A 17,598-nucleotide genomic window follows, 5' to 3' on the forward strand; every position below is an offset into this window, starting at 1 on the left:
CATGTGATGTAACACATGCAAAAAACCCCCAACAAAACATAGATAAGAAAGGCAGATACAGAAACAGGTAATCCTAAATGTATGTATATTTACTTGACTCACACAGTGACTCACAGACAGATAGACAGATAAAAAACCTCATATCTGTCTCTCAGTATAGTGACTGCACTCAGAACTTTTGCTCATTAGTCAGGAAGAAAATTTTTAAACTAATAGTCCACACCTCTGCAACAAAAATGGTTTACTGTTTATTTAACTTGAAGAATATGGGATTAAAGCCCAAGTAACTCTTAAATAAACTGAAACAGGAGCTTGTTGGAAACAATTTTTTTTTTTAGGTTTCCTATTCACATTTATACAAAGTGGCTGTTAAAAGATAGGAAGTATTAACAAAGCTTACCTGCTTTTTTACTAAGTTTATATAAGAATGTCTGTCGTGGATCCGAATGGTCTCGACATGTTAATTGCAACAAAGAACCAGACTTCTTCCATTTCTGCATAAACCACAGTCCTGCATTGTTAGGTTACAACATGAGTACAGATCCACAATAAAACATGAAAGCTAATTAAACATGAGTACAATATGTAAAATCCATAATTTAGGCTCTCAGATGTAAATTCTACTTTTCATAAGCATTGTCAAGTCCAGAAACCACTTAATTTTTTTTCATTATTCTTTCCTGTTTATTTATATAATGAAACATGAAGGCCTTTATTTCCACTGATGTACATGCCTGCCTATAAAGATTAACTACACTTGCAAAAAGTGAAAATCCTTACTAATGTTAGCCATAAGGCACTGTACACATTCTATTTCAATAATCTTAGAATATTAGAACATTTTGATGTTCAAATACGTAGCACTAAACAACAGCCATTACTTCTCAGATTTCTAAACTGAACTCATTACATACAGCTTGAAAAAAGGAAGCAGAATTTTCTCTGAGGAATACGATAATATAGTATTTTCTATGGTGCTGCATTCTCTTTATTAGTCAATGACCCAGGTGGCTAACTGGCTTTCCAGAAAATCCACCTCACTCTCCATGCAAAAGCAAGCAGGCAACCAAGCCCTTACTGCCTCAAGAATGCTTTTATGCATTGATTCAACTCTCAGAGAAGTAGTTATCTTTTAAATAGAAATTTCATGGAATAGAATCATAGAATTGTTAGGTTGTAAGGGACTTCAAAGATCATCTAGCCATGGGCAGGGATGCCACTGACTAGACCAAGTAGGCTGCTCAGGGCCCCATCCAACCTGGTACTGAACATCCATGACTTCTCTGGGCAACCTTTTCCAGTAAATTTATTGGTAGTTATTAATGTATACATGCAGTATAGTTATTTAGAGTTCAATAACCATTACTTATTATTATCTTGGTGTTTTCCACAACCTTAAAAAGAGTCTAAAATGTAAAGGAAGACTACTACATGACTATTACATTACATTTTGGACGTTCCTCAACTATGAAAGAGATAAAATTCTCCAGAAATCTTTATTTTTTCAGTGAATATATTCTGGATTATACTTTGATAGCTTTAACCTGAGCTGACTGAAAGTCAGTTGCCAGTGACTATATAAACAAGCAAACGGCCCTACCTTTGTATCCTACAAAACAACAATTTCTAAAAGCAAAGTAATGCTAACACTTCTGGGTGATTTGGGTGAGATTCAGTTACAGACTAGAGTACTTCAGAGACACTGTCCACAGATACACCAGGATTCAATGCTCAGTAGCTGCCCATAGGGAATTAAACTGTAGATGTCTTAATCCTGAAGTGAACCTCTCTGGTAGTGTAGTTAGGGCTAGAAACCATTTCAACCAAACTAAAAAAGCTCTCGTTCTCCCTCCTTCTATAAACTCAAACAGTAACTCCAGGTAGCCACCAATGCCTGTCCACTTCTCTTAAGCTCAACACAAGTTAATTTTTTCCTCCTCATTTTTACTTGTAACAAAATAATAATCAATAAATAAACTGGCACTAAACCAAGTAATGCTTTTTAGAGTGTTTTTAAAGAGTTTAATGAGCATGTTTCTATTCAGTGAAAAAGGTGTTACTTGTTTTGGGGCTGGGCTCTCCAAGGTAGATGTTTTCATACAAAAATTTGATGCTACCCGAAAGCATTTTATAACATTTATTTCAAAAGTCATCAGTTTCTACAAGTTCTAGAACTATACTTAATCTTTAGAAAAAGAGACATTCATAAGGTACAAACACATCTGCAGAAACACATCTGCAGGTTGTAAGGCATTTTTCAGAGAGAAAAGACACTAGTAATTCAAAATCACTTCAATGCATCTTACCTACTTGTTTGGCAAATTAAATATACTAAAATTCAGTTTATAATAAATCAAGCTCAACAGATTAAAGCTGGAGTAATTATGGTGTAACAGAAAACCTGAACCAAACATACTGGAAAACCCTTAGGTCAACCATCTCTTGCATGGTTGCCACATCCTTCTGTTGATTCTTTCTTCTTATGACAGTGAAACATGCACTCTCTCTTTATCACAGTAATGCACAAATGGGCACCTCACACGAAATTGCTAAATGTATTTCAAAGACATATTTTCCCCTAAAGTTATAGTACTGAACATAATACTTCACCTGTATTAACAAGAGCACTGCTGTTGTAAAGGGTACCAAGATGTGGTCCAGACAGAGACAGGAAGGTATGAAGTTTGTTGAGGTAATACTTAAATCGAGGTCTTGTAAGCACTGAACGGATTATTAAATTACCCAGTGAGTGTCCAATAAAGCTGTTTAAAAATAAAAAACAGTATAACACAGATATTTATGGCAATCTTTTTTTTTTTCTTTTAGACTGAGAAAAAGAAAACTGGTGTCATGAAATGCTGAAAGAGCACAGGAAAAAAATAATGAAAATCTGCCATTCGGAACCTGTATTTTAGGTCACAAGAAAGCACAGCTTGTCCATATCGCTCAAGCTGCACAAACTCATTACAAACATGTTCTGAGCTCCTCCAGAATTACTTTATACAGCATTTTTGAAAACCTAGCAGAAGCAAACTATCCTTCCACCAGCATCTCCCACCCAAACCCAAGATTATTTCTGGGTTCATTTCTCTTAGCACCAAGTATTCAGAAAATATTTTATGAGCTGTGCATGACTGAACAAACCACTGCTTTGGCATGTGATGGCATTCAGTATGATAAATGTAGGAGCATTACTGAAACAATCTAGTGGAGACAGATTCCAAAAGTACTCCTATAAGGGAGAACCCCATTACTTAATTGAACCTTGTTATTTAAAAGTAGAAACAACATCTTTAGATCTTCTCAGCAGCTGGACCAAAAGAAGCGATTATCAGCTTGAGCGAGCAATTGAAGAATATGAATATTTTGCCAGGAGAATATTACTTTTGGTTGTTTCCCTGGTTAAGCAATGTAAGGGAAAGATAGATGGGACTCTTTAGCTTCATGTATCTAGGAATAAATATTACTTAATCTGAGGTGCCTACTGTCATATCCACAAGTCTATATAAAGCATTTCTTTAAAACGGACACTACAAATAAAGCAATTCTAGTTATCGTGCTTACAGATCTCTGCTGAGATAAGGACCACACCACACTAGGCAGTGACTTAAAGACTATATGCTAGAGACCAGACTCACAAAATCAGAAGGAAAATGTGCCTTCCTGTGTCACAGATGTAATCTCAGGACATGTAGAAAACAGAAAACCATCCATATAGTAGAACTATCATGGCTGGATCACATATGTGCCACAACATTATACCTGTAAGATCATCCTTCCTGTTTGTTCTGTATCATGGCATTGATCAACAAAAATAGCTAAAACAAAGCTTCCTGTAATATCTGTAAAAAATACAGTGCTAAAAGATTACTTGACTGTTTGAATGCTTCCCAAGCAAGAATCACTGACTTGGAAAATTCTAATTTAAAGGTAAATGAAAAATTTCAAACATATGGTTACAGAATGGCAGAACCACCCCTGAACTCCTAAACTCTGAAATAATTACGCATTTCAATGACAGAACAGACTTTTTGTTCATCACCAATACACAGCTTAAGCATATGAGTATATTCTTCCCATTTGCTTTTACTACTAGATCTTCAAAATTGCTTCAATATGAGAAATTCTTAGCCTCAGCTTGCTATGTTTGCCTAATTCTGAAATGAAAGATTATGTATTCTCTGTGGTGTCAGCACAACAGCAGTGCATTTGCAAAACAAAACACTGAGCTGTTTTCTTGAATGCTAAAATTTAAAACTTTTCTCACAGTACATCATAAAGTCCACACAAGAGCAACAAACCCACAGATTTAAAAACAAATGCCACAGAAATTGAGTTTATCCTGAAGATGATCTGCATGACGTAACTGCTCCTGAATAAAAGAGATTGTTTTCTAAAGAAGATCTGAACATTAGCAGAGATGTTCTCTTGACAGTTCTATAACAGTTCAGACAGTATTTACTGAAGGTCATAAAGGGATAAGAAACTCTTATATTGTATCATAACAAATGGCAATTTCTGGGAAAAAAAGCAGCAATCCATCAATCAATCCTATCACCCTCAAGAATATGGACATTCCTAAACCAAAACTTCAGAAACATGAAAGATCCACTTGTGGAAAAAAGGGTGCTCACAATTAGCTAATGTGAATGTACCTCAAAGATTAAACATCTGTACTTAATTTGAAAAGACTTTAAATAAAAAAGGTTACAATAATATGTTGTGGTCAAATTCAGATGTTTAGGTGAACATGTAATACATGGATATTGTTTTCTAATAAAGAAAGGTTTAAGAATTTGCTCAAATCAAAAAGGAAAGGAAAAGGAAAACCGTTCAAAAAGCATCTTGAAAGTGTAGGACAAAAATGTAATCCATCCTACTCATGGGATGCTCTGCAAAAGCAATGCATTTCTGAACACCAGGTGGCAATATTACCATCTTCTGAATATATGATACCATTAACACACTGAAGTTTACAGAATTACAGGTTTTATATGGTAGACACAAGTCTTACCAATTCAGATCATTCTAGAAAATTAGACACAGCAAACCCTCATTATTCTGTGCTAACAAACAGAAATCCTGTCCAACTATAAAAATTCATGGAACAAAGAAAAAATCAATCAAAACCCATAATCAATGTGCTGAAATAATGAACAGATATTTTAATATATACCTAGCATTAAAAAATTGCCTTCTTTTTTTGTGAGCCAATGTTACTTAGGGAAGAGGATGGCAAGCTGAATAATCCACCTGAGGTCAAAGTCCAATACAGGTCATCAGAAATTCATGTAAGACCTGATATGAGCAAAATGGTTTCTGAAACTACATTGTAAGACCATGTGGTTTATTTTCTAGCTATGTGATTACCTAGGAGGGCTTCCATCCTTGCAGACACTCAAAACTTGAATGAGTCTAACTGAGCAATTTGACATGCTTTGAAGTTGCATTAACTTTGAAGGTGGCATTGGTATGAGGGGGTAACTGGTCCCAGTGACCTCCAGACATCCCCTCAACCTAAAGATTCCTGTGATTCTTTACCAAACAGTTCTTTTATAAGACAAATTTTAGTTGGCTTGAATCAAGCTTCCAGCTCACGCTTGCTACATGATTGTAGTGAGCACGAAGATTTTATTCAGAGAGGAACACATGTGTTAGATAGTGAAGTGCTGCAATAACTGGTATTAGTTCTGGCCGTACCAAGAGTGTTTACTGAAGCTGACACTATAATATGTCTCTGTGTTATAATGGTACAGGGAGTGCGTTCTCTTTTCCCAGTACAACAATGTAGCACAAGAAATGGGATTTTGCCATTACTTGAAGGCACAAGACTTCGCATCTACCTGACAGTGCAGAATCTCAGAATGTCCCTAGACTTGTCTTGACTGGAGCTGATTTCATTTTATCTGACAACAATCATCTGGCAGTGAAGGAACAAGTCAGGTCTACAGCTGCTTTAGTTTCACTACTGTTTCTATTAATAACAAGTAGTTATTCTGTGCAGCTTGAACTGTATCACCAGAATAAAGTGTAGTGTGGCAGGGTGCAGACACAGGTACCATATGGCAGAGGTCCCCAATGGTCTATTAATGGTCACTGCAGAAGCACAATCTTTATAACTCAGGAGAGAAAGCCAGTGTTAGGAGTAACAGAGAATGGGAAGAAAAAAAGAGTAAATGAGAAACAAAAGCATATGGACAAACTGGAAATACAGAAGTATGAAAATAAATCCATCCAGACCCAAGGCCAAGGAAGCCAAAACTCCCACTGTGAACATCATTCTCCTTACACTGAAGCTCCAGGATGCTGACATCCCACTATTTAAGCAAGACAGAATCCACCAATCTTAGGATGTCAGCTTTTTTTGCCATACAAAATCATCACAGATCTGGAAACTGATGTCTGATTTGACTGAGTTACTGAGCAGCACTCGTAGGGAGAACACTTCCTTTAGGAGACCGAGATTGTATGAGGAGAAACCAGCATCATTCAGGAGAACATGCATAACTACCACAAAGTCTGCTTTCTGCAGTGGCATATCCAGAATGAGAGAGGAAAGCATCAGCTACTTGAACAGAGGATTTCTTAATGGTACTTTTCTGGGCTTTCTAGGTCATCCCTTCAAGGAACTGCATAGAAGCACATGCCTTTCTGCCAACACTCTCATGTAGCTACCAGGGAACAGCTGCAAGATTTCCTGACAGATTAAACTTTCTCATAAAAAAAGCTAAACTTGAGAAATGAAAACTTCTGCTTTAGCTGGGCCCAAGACAAGTATATACCTTGAAAAGGAAACTAAAATAAAAATTCATAATTTCATTTTCTTTCAAGTGACAAGTAACAAATAAAAGTGAAAAAAAATATTTACAAACTGAAAGTCTTAGGAGAGAAGCAAACCAAAAGCAAACAAGGGTTCAGTTCTCAGGTATGAACAAGGAGAAGGTAAGTGGGTGGATTTGCTCACTACAGCCTTCAGACCACACCATGGGAAAGAAGGCACTGGTGTGTGCTGGTGGCTTACAGAACTATCCTGTACCAAGGGTGCTAGTGTGTAGTCTGTGTAACACAAGTATGCTCAGAGTGCTTTGTTAAGTTTTAGATCAACAGTTTAGACAAAGTTAACCATGTCAAATCTTGCCTATTTTGAGGCAGAAAAATTTGTTTAAACAGTGAGATTATGTTCAAGCATGTCAGATGTTTTCTCCAGCTGAGTAAGGCCTACCAAACACGTCTTGTAGCAAATGTATGTGACTGGCAAGCCAAAATACCTTCCAGATGCGTAATTTGAGGGTGTCTAAACAAATGGATGAAGTCAGGCTTGAATTAGCTCCTTTCATCTATCGATGAACTAATTCCAGCAACACAGTTGAGTTAAAAAGGTAGTCTGCCCAAATGTGCACCCTATTTTGAGTAAATAAATGGACATTCCCTGAAAGTAAATGAAAAACAAAACAGGAGTGCATAGACTGTGGTGAGTCTTCTAATAAGATGTAAAACATGCTCTTCAGCAGATGAAATAATCAGAAAACATAAAAAATGATGAAATATATTTTCATGCAGCTGCCCTTAAATGTCACAAGATGAAATTACCCTGTAAGAATGACAAGACAAACAGTCTGCTATGTCATACTTGGTGAAGAGATTATAAAATCAGAAGGAAGCTGGCATAATGCTATTACAGTTTCCTTCAACTTTCTCAAAATATTATCTGTTTCTCTGCAGAACCCTATCATGCAGGATCTGTAGAAACACAGGACAGCAATTCCTTAAATGTAATGCTTAACTCTGACCTAAAACTACCAACAGGACTGGGTGAGCTTACAACATTGTTCAGTCTTCTTTCAACTCAGAATTCCCTCTCTCTCCACTGTCCTCCTTTTCCCCTACTCCTCCCCCATCCCAATTTTTTTTTCCCAACTCTCTTATGGTCTGCTCCTGAGCATCACAGTTCAGAACAACCCAGGGCTCTAGTTTTAAGTTTATTTCTATAAATAGTATAGAACAGATATTACCTGATTTTTGAAAGAGTTAGATTATAAATTTGTATATACTGTATAATTTCATCTAAAAGACGATCTGTCATGGAATCAAAATCAGCAAAGGTATCATTCTGTAAAATAAAAGAAATAAAAAATAATAACTGTATTTTCTAATGCAGCAATATACATTCTGCATTCAGTCTGAATTCTTATACCCCAGTGTTTTAATCAACAGCACACAAATAAAAACATCCATATTAACTCTGAATACAAACTCTACAGCTAGTTATAACTTTTTCAAGTCGTCTTCTTTTAACATGATAGTGATACACATTTTACTCTAAGACTATCCAAACAAATCTTAACATTAACTCACAGCCAGCCTGACTTCTAAGCCTTCCTCTACACGTAAGATTATCTGTAGTGAGACAGAAGACCAAGCTGCGTATTCAGAACTAAATCACACTGCCCATGAAACAGAAGTGAGACAATTATGGCAACAGCAGAAAGAGTCTACATTAGCACTGTTTATTCAAAATGAAAAAATAAACAAAGTCCTTATAGCCTTATCCCCCATTCATAGCTGATTCTCCACAATGATTAGCAGTAAGGAATTAAAAGATATAGGCAAAGGCTGCCTAAAACTTTTCAACAGAAGTTCCAAAGGATCTGTGCTAAAATCTTTTGTGTTCAACATATTGGTAAATGATCTGGGAAAGGGAAGAAGGAGATGAGATGTCAGTTTGTAAACAAAACCAAATATCCAGAATAATCAAATCCAGAACCAACCAGAATTTCAGAAGAATCTTATTGTACTGGATACCTGGATGATAAAATGGTGAGGAATACAAACCAATGTTACACAGGGAAAACCAGCCCTAACTGTATATGCAAACAATACTCTGTGTTGCATATAATCAGCTACATTAGGAAAGCAAGGAAAGAAAATATCAGTATAGCATTTTGTCAGTCCATAGTGCACAACCATCTTAAATGCCCTTTCTAGTTCTGATCATCCAATTTTAAATGACAAGACCTTTCAAGCAGGCAGGGAAGGATATCATGGATGAACAGAAACCGTTTCACATCTGATTCTAAGAAATACTGAATGGGCTAGGTCCCTTCAGTTGCCTCCTGAGTGAGAAATTATACTTGTTTATAAAATACTTGATTAACTAAAGCAGAGAATGAGGAATGATTATTGAGTATTTTTTCCAAAACAAGCTGTAGGAGAAATTATTTCAATTTCCTTTTTTGCAACTGAATTACTAATGTATATGGACCACAGAATTAATCTCAACTGTATGCTGTGGAAACTGGAAGTAAAAACATTCAAAAAGAGTCAGCTAACATTAAGGAGAAAAGTCTGTCAGTAGTTACTAGGCTCAATGGTCTCAGTGGAGCTCACAAATCAGAAAGTCTCACAACTGCTGACTGACAAAACCTATAGGGCTAGAGAAGAGAAAGCATGGCTTGGCACATGTCACAAAGCATCCCAGGAGCTGCCACCAGAAAAATGTTACTGCACTGATTGAACCTTTTGTTTGAGTCATTGAAGAGACTTTGTTCTAATTCATTCCTGAAGTACATCTAATACAATATAACACACACACACAAACAAAAAGTAAAAATTGGTCTTCTGTGCTTTGTCAAGTTTACTTCACCTGAAAATAATAAAATTCCCAAAAAGTTAACACAAGAGACAGTTTGATATTGGTTCAGTGTTATGATGTGGATCTCACAGTTCACTGACGAAAGAACAAGAGAGAGCTACTTTTTTATTTATCAGATCCTCTGAAATAACACATCTCCCTTCTTACTACACCAGTTTTCACTATCACTATCTTTACCATTAATACTGAGCACATTTTACCCACAATCCAAATAGTTTACACTAAGAACTCAAGAAACACAGTACACACAACAAAACGGCAGCAACCCTTAAATATTTACGTTCAATAACATACAAGGGTTTGTAATTACTTTGAGGTAAGCCACAGATCAAATCATGGATTCCATGAATACAATCAAAATACATAAAATGTGGCACGCTGTAACACAACAGTGCCATGTCTGAAGGTGCATGCTGTTTATCGCTTTACAAAAATTCTTTTTTAGTTGGCAAATACCTGATTCCTTTCAGACATAAGAAAATCGATTCTTCCTCCAGGCAGGCCTAGCTCAATGTAAGTCTTCACTAATCTTAGATCTGCACTGTTACCTTAAAAGAAAAAATAATCAAAAGTTAGATCCTCCGAAGTTAACTTGCAATAAAAGCACCCAGAATACTGAAATGAATCTATGGTACAAATTTATATTTAAACACAGCTAATTATATTCTCAGCCCTAATTAAAATTCATTAAGACTTCACAGGATAAACTGCAATGTCAAATTAAGTGACAGAACAGTCTATAAAAATGCCATTCAATGCAAACACTCTTAAAAAAGCCAGGATGCAGGAAGTCATGTTTGATTTTGTCTTAGCATCCAACAGATATGTAGCACTGTGAACATTACATTCTTGGAAATCTAATTAATTTTGATAAAAGTCAATTAAAGGACCCAAAGCTAGCCTAAAGAATTCAGTGAAGGAACATTTTCATAGAATAAAAAGGCAGATTGGACTGTCAGCAGATAAAGATACTTTTAGACTAGTACCCCAGACAACAAATGCTAGTTTAACTAGCATCCTGAAGACTTTTCTATGTCAATAATCATGGATGCTTTTGAAGAAAGAGTACCTTTTCTGCCTTAAACAGAAAACAAGTTTTTTATTTAAATATGTCACTTATTGTTATCGTTTACCTCGGCTGAATGCCCTGTGTCCACTGAGACTCTGCCCAACTCCCCCCCTCCAGAGGGAAAAGGAGGAAGGAAGAGGGGGAAAGAAAAAAACTTGCAAAACCAAGACTGCTGAGAAGGCAGTTTTATATTTACACAGAGAAGAGAAAGAGAACTATAAGCACTATGCACACAGGGAAGACTGACAATAAAGACTACTTCCCCACAAAAGGTGTTTTCCTCCTCCAAAAAACAGCTGTCTATCCCATGCAACTGTCCCGGAAGAGAAGGAAGGAGTTGCTTCCTTTTCGTCTCTTTATATCTGGGCTGATGTAACATGGTATGGAACACCTTACTGGTGAAATATACATCAGGTAACCTATCCTAGCTCTGTTTCCCTCCCAGGGAGGGTTACAAACCCTACACTTACAGGAAATTCTATGAACTCACCATTTCATAAGAAAATTCCAACTATACGGACTTTTTTTAAGGCTTCAAACATATTTTTTTTCAACAACGGGCTTTTTGGTCAAATTAACTTTTGTGCCAATTCTAGGCTCACAACAGCACTTGAATATCTATGCTAGTAAGGAATACTTCTGAGTCCTTTTTTAAAAGTGCTTAGCAAAGGCTGCTTTCTGCCCAAAGGAGAAAAATTACGCTGCTATTTTATTTTTTTAAACTTAGGAATTTGAAAAATGAAAAAGGTGCCTCTGCAGTGTCAGTCCAGTCCAATACTCTATTCTACTGCCCTCTTGTGTTTTGTTACATTGTTAATTTAAGCATCATCTCAAAACCCCATAAAAACACTGATGGCAGAAATACCTTAACTAGAGGGGATATTATTTCTTAACATGCATGTACACTTTGAACTAAAAGCAGGTGAATATATTCAAGCTATTTGAACTTTCCAACCCTTTCAATTAGCAAGAGATTTTCTCATTTCTACCACAATAGAGTCTCTGTCCTTGGAAATATTCAAAAGCCCAACTGGGCTGGGTCCTGGGCAACCTGTTGTAGGTGACCCTGCTTTGAGCAGGGAGTTGGACTAGACAACCTACAGAGACCCCTTTCAGCATCAACCACTCTGTGATTCAGTGACCTAATCTTTTGAAACTTTACAGACACCTGACTGCATTTTACTATTGTACTATTCTCTTTCCTAACAAGATACACTTATTTCATTTTCCTTGACAACTGACAATTCTAAACAAAACAGTTTTGTCAGTAACTCCATTCTATTACCACAACATGGATAAATGCTTTTATGACATAAAAGATGCACTTAATGTCAACTATGGCATAAAATAGTCTTATATGCATGGAAGTTTTACTAAAGACAAATATTGCAGAGAATTCTTAATTTAAAAGATTTTATGGAACACACTGTCAAATATAGCAGTTCAATGTCAGATTCTCATTTCCCTCCAGTGAACCTATTTCAGAAGGGTTCAGTTCAGAGTTTGAATGACACAAGCTAAACCTCACTGGTAATATGAACTACTATCTCATTCAGTATCACATTTCCCAGCATACCATCTAGGCCATGGACACAGACTATAAGATGTATTCCTTCTTCTGAACAATCATCCTCTTCCATGCTGAAATATGGTACCGAAGAAGCCAGTTTGAAAACATCACTATACATAAATCCAGGAAGTTTAAGTTGCCTCAATTCTTCTTTGGCCTGTAGGAAACTGGAACAAAACCATATTTATGATAAAATAACTTTTACTATTGCTAGACAAATGTGGGGTCTTCTATGAAACTGTCTTCTACTGCCTTTTTGCTAGGTATTCTATGTAATTGATACAAAGGAAAAGATATTTATCAAATTACTACCTTCAGAAAACAAGCTATTTCCTCAAAACCTTTTTTATTGCAGATTCCTACAGCCCCTTTTCCTCTGCAACAGAAATTGTATCTGAAGCTCTACTCTTTTCTCTCCTTAGAACATCTCTGCAAACTCCGAAGTATTTCTGAAACCACTGAAGACTCTGGGTTAGTTCTGGTCTTGACCAAGCAACAGTTTTGTTTACATGCAGTAACAAAATTACAGGAATTATAACCAATCAGAACTCAAGGTAAAGATTTCCACTGACTTTTGATAACTCTTGCCAAACTTATTTCCTAGGTAAACAGAGATCTGGAGTCAGTTCTGTAATCACTGACCATAAGGTCCCTCTGGTAGGCTGAATAGCTGATACTTGCTTCAGAAGCAGCCAGATCCAGATTTCTGATCTTTTACATATTATATGAAGGCAAAAACTAGAAGGTTTTTAACAGCCGAGCTCCCCATGTGCTGGGAGCTCCTTGTGTTCCTCCCTTTCTCTGTGTATTTTGTGTATGACCTTCCTACCTAATTAATTGTGTATCGGTTTCCTGCAGCCCTTCAAGCTTTATGCTTTCCTATGCTTCTTTCCCTCCTTAATCCTTCTGTTCTGCACAATCCCTCACAGTGTCATGCTGTATCCTATCCTGTTTTGCCTGCTGTTTCCCTCCAATTCTACTTTCTGTCCTCTGTTTTCCCAGCTTTATCTTTAGCTCATTCCTCACTAATTGGCAGGCACGGGCCTTAATGAAGTCAGCCTAAACAGAAACCACTGCTGGCAGCTGGTCTTAACACTGCAGCAGAAGTTGCCTGAGTTCATAAGGCACATTTTCTGAACTGAACAAACCAAGGCTGGTTCTCTATTGAGCAGATCATGCCTTCTGGATTCACAGTTATCTCATGCTCCAGAAGACACTGCTTTCTCCCAAGGCCAAGTCCTTGATTTTATTCTGAATTCACTCTTTTATTGTTACGGAACAACCTGAGTAGTCTCTGCTTTTCATCTCTCCCTGTCCACACCAGTACACACTCTCCACTATTTCAGAAGCTACTTTTCCACTTTGAACCTGTTTTCCTCAACCACTGACTACACAACCCTCCCTCCTGTTCTCAGCTGCTTTTCACAAACTATCTGGTCTTTTCTGCCTCCAAAGCATTCTCCTTGTTTCTACCTGTCTTCTAAATTTTCTTTTCTCTGATAGCAACATTTTATTTCCATTACAACACATTAGCTGCTGCTTCCCACGTTCAGTTAGCAGGTGGGGGTTATCAGGGAAACTCCTATGTTTACAGCAAGAGGATCCCTGGGATCTCTGATGTTCCTCTAAATTTGGCTTTCCTGGTATCTGAACTGCAGTGTAACTGTGATCTCCAAGGTGTTAAATTTTTGATATCTGAAGTTAAGATTTAAAAATACAGCCATCACCATGGTTTGCACTGCACATGCTTCACTTAACTAATCAGATGGACAACCAGTTACAGAATGTTTTTGGGTTTGTCTTTAAACAAAAAGCATATTTTCCCAAGCTTGCTATTTTAACAGTTTCCATTTCATTAAAAGCTATTTTTATGCTCAGTATCCATTACAACATGACTTTTCAGATGAATTATTTTTTTTTTAAAGTAACATATTAGAGAAACAAAAAAAATTGTATTCTGCTTGAAGTTTGCCAAAGCACATGAAATTACAAGATAACTGACAGAAGGAATTCAGTGCTAGCATACTGTTAAGTGAACATCTAAAACACACTGTTACCTGAGCATGCAGAACCCAAGGCACAGTCCTGGGGACACCCTACAGCCCAACCATGCTTTTTTCCCCCTTCTATACTATACTAACTTAATTTCTAAAAGTAAAAAACTTTGTTTTAAAGCAATCACTTACGCTAAGACTTGAGGTTTTGGGGAGCTTTCATACCAGGAAACAGCTGATGCTGAGCTGTAGGATGTGCTGCCTGGCTGTTGTGTAATTGCATCAGATTTATTCTTTGAAGAACAGATAACGTTGCAAGGAGAGTCTCTCAGGGAAGATGGAAAAGACAGACAACCAGGAGTACAGACAGGAGGCACAGTCATTACATCTTGCAGGTGTCCACTATCAATCCTTTCAGATCTCAGAGCTCTGTCTTCTGCTAAGCCATGATCCTGGTCAGCACTGGAAGCTCCATCTAATATACTATAGTCTGTTTCTTCATAATACCCATTTTCAATCATTTCTTGATCCTCCTCTTCTTCCTCGTCTTGTTGGGAAGAACAAATAATTTGTTTTTCATATGCCTCCTTTTGAGGGCTAACAGGACTGCTGTTGTCCACAGGCCAAATATCTGAAATATCTGTGCTGCTTCGAGAGCCAAAATAGTTTTCAACAAGCCCTTGTTTTACCATGTCAGCACTACCGGTTGGAGAAGGATTATCTGTACCAGTTTCACTTTTAGCTATTGACAGTTCTTCAGTTGTCTCCTTTAGTTCTAAAGGCTTGTTATGTTTTCCTTCATTTGTTTTTTCAACCTCATACACTGCATTTACAGATGAAGAACCTGAAACAATAGATGGCTCACCCATACAAGTAATTTCCAAATGCAATTTAACTGCTTCTTCTGCAGCATTAGGATGCCTTTCAAGGTCCTGAGAATCCTTGCAGGTTGTGCCAGGGTCTGCCTGTGGGCTATAATTTTTCACATCAGTAGTTGTTTCAGATGAGGACACGTCTAACTGTAATCGATCTTTTGTTCCTGAGAGCGAGGAATGTATAGACAGAGTTTTGTTATCCAAGTGCCCTGAAAATACAACACACTGTTGATTTGATGTTTTACTGTCATCACATTTTGTCAAGTCAATCGCTCCTAGATCCAATACCGTTCTGCTGTCACTTAGCTGGCATTCAGGTACAACAGATATCTTTGAATTCTCATCAGGTGACAGCTCATCATCATCTGAAGGCAGTGAATTTATGGACGTCAGGGATGACTGTATTTCACTTACAGCACTCGTACTCTCAGTGCAATGGCTTTCTACTGCATATTTTACAGCACAGTCCGCTTTTAGTAAAGGCTGAGGAAATACTCTCTCACCATTGTATGTGCTTTGCCCTTGAATATTTTCAAAGACATGATCAGGGTTGGGGTGAGTTGCAAAAGAACTTGGTTCACTTTCTACACCTGAATCTGAAAACCTAGAAGAGGCACATGTCACACTAACATCTGGTAATTTAGTCATGTCTCCACTTGCAGAAAGTTGACTTTCTTTCGTAGAAAGAGTAGGCGGATTATTTTTCATTTTTGTTAAGGTGTCACTGGTATGATGACAGTTTCTCTCATGAGCATCTTCCTTTTCAAGGACTGGCTCCGGTTCTCCTGAATTAAACTTATTTCCAGATTCTGAAGGATGAAAACTGAGTGTCTGCAAATTCTCTCCGTGCACTCCACTTTGTGGAAACTCAGCCCATGATCCAATGTGAACCACTACTTTCCCCCCTTCATAAGGATTCTTACTACTTGGTTTGACCTCGATTGTCCTGACTCCTGAGGAAGCTGGTTGACCTCCATGACAACCTTCAAGTGTACCTCTCTGCTGTAAAGCACTATCTGCTTGAGTAGTTCCAGAACCTGTCTGGGAGATAGTCAGTCTATCAAAAATAGCCTCATTTTCACAGTGCACAGGACTACTTGGACCCGGTTGGTCACCTTCAATCTTGGCAGCCTTTTCCTCAGTTCCAGATGGTAAAAATGGAAGTTCTCTTTGATTTATCTGCCTGGTGCAGGTCTTTGTATCACAAGGAAATCCACCTAATGTAGGGTCCAGCCCTTCGTTAGCATTGTATGAAGGCTTGCCTTCTGAGCTTCTAGAGGCATCTTCCAGTGCTGCACTTTTCAAACATTTGTAGCCTACTAAGACCACAGAGTCCTTTGAGTTCTGTTTTATGACTTTTTTTGTGTTCTCAGGTTTCATTGTTTTCATGAGCTTAGTAACCTTAACTTTGGATTTATTTGCATCTTCATTTTTCCCTTTCAAAGCTTTTGTTAGCATCTTTTCAGTTTCTGAATGCCAAAAGATGGAGGCACCGGCAGGTCTTATTTTCAGTTCTGGGCTAGTAAAACCAGCAACAAAACTTTCTTCAGCTTCAAATTTATCCAGTTTATTGGACTCTGCCCTTGGAAGACTCTGAACTACCAACCAGGGTACATCCAGATCTTTCACCAAAAAAGTGTGTGCGTGGGGAAAACAAAGAGAGAAAAAGATTGTTTATCAATATTATGCAGATAACTGATGCTATAAAACACTAGCAATTATAGAATGTTACACATCCTCAAAACTCAAGCTAAAAAGCCATATCCAAGCAAATAAATTACTCCTTTAAAGCCAGCAAGAAATTTAAAGAAAAATACTCAGGTTTTACATAATTTTTTGCTTATTTCTTCCAAAAGGAAACTACTGTGAGGCGTGTTTACCTTCAGTAATTGAATCTAAATATCGATCTTCAAAGATAATAGGCAAAGAGTTCATATCCCCATCTAGTTCACTGCATTCAACAGGGAGAGGTGGAAGAGAACTGCAGAAGGAAGTATTTTTGATAGCTGCACACATCTGTAGATGACTTTGAGCACTGAAAAAAAGGAAACAGTCCTCCATGAAAAAAACAGAACTCTTTTATTTTTACACTGACAGAAATTAGCAACAGTTTAATTTACTTTAATAGAAACTTTTCTACTAATTAGCTATTAATAACGTTAATATTTAATAACTTCTTACATAACTTTCATTACTTTAAATCTGTAGTGAGAACGTAAGTTTCTCTTCAATTTATGTATTTTTGCAAGACACATTCTACTCAACAAAAGCTACAGGATAACAGTTCTACATCTACATACTGTGCACTTCCAAAGGCTACTCACTGTAGTTCTTGATAGGCAAGAGCAGCTTGCCTAGGATGCTCAAAACAGAAGAATGCTTCTGCAAATCTGCGCACCTGCAAGATCCAAATGAAGTTAGAGCTTATTTTACATTAC

At 37.2% G+C, this 17,598-nt stretch overlaps 1 protein-coding gene across 5 annotated transcripts in view; it reads right to left on the reverse strand.

Moving 5' to 3' along the window:
- FAM135A (family with sequence similarity 135 member A) overlaps nt 1–17,598 on the reverse strand; it is an 82,195-nt gene that overhangs the window by 4,402 nt on the left and 60,195 nt on the right. For 4 of the 5 annotated variants that reach the window (XM_029962878.1, XM_029962877.1, XM_018077948.3 and 1 more), the window contains 8 exons: nt 17,485–17,558; nt 17,041–17,195; nt 14,478–16,782; nt 12,298–12,458; nt 10,109–10,200; nt 8,013–8,110; nt 2,611–2,762; nt 401–511 (listed from right to left, as the gene is read on the reverse strand). In XM_029962878.1, coding sequence (XP_029818738.1) covers nt 401–511; nt 2,611–2,762; nt 8,013–8,110; nt 10,109–10,200; nt 12,298–12,458; nt 14,478–16,782; nt 17,041–17,195; nt 17,485–17,558 — 3,148 coding nt within the window. The remainder of the gene's footprint in view (nt 1–400; nt 512–2,610; nt 2,763–8,012; nt 8,111–10,108; nt 10,201–12,297; nt 12,459–14,477; nt 16,783–17,040; nt 17,196–17,484; nt 17,559–17,598) is intronic. The other variant, XR_003916130.1, reaches the window with a different exon arrangement.

This window comes from Manacus vitellinus, unplaced genomic scaffold (assembly GCF_001715985.3).
Source record: "Manacus vitellinus isolate BGI_N305 unplaced genomic scaffold, ASM171598v3 scaffold_4_pilon, whole genome shotgun sequence".
Lineage (NCBI taxonomy): Eukaryota > Metazoa > Chordata > Aves > Passeriformes > Pipridae > Manacus > Manacus vitellinus.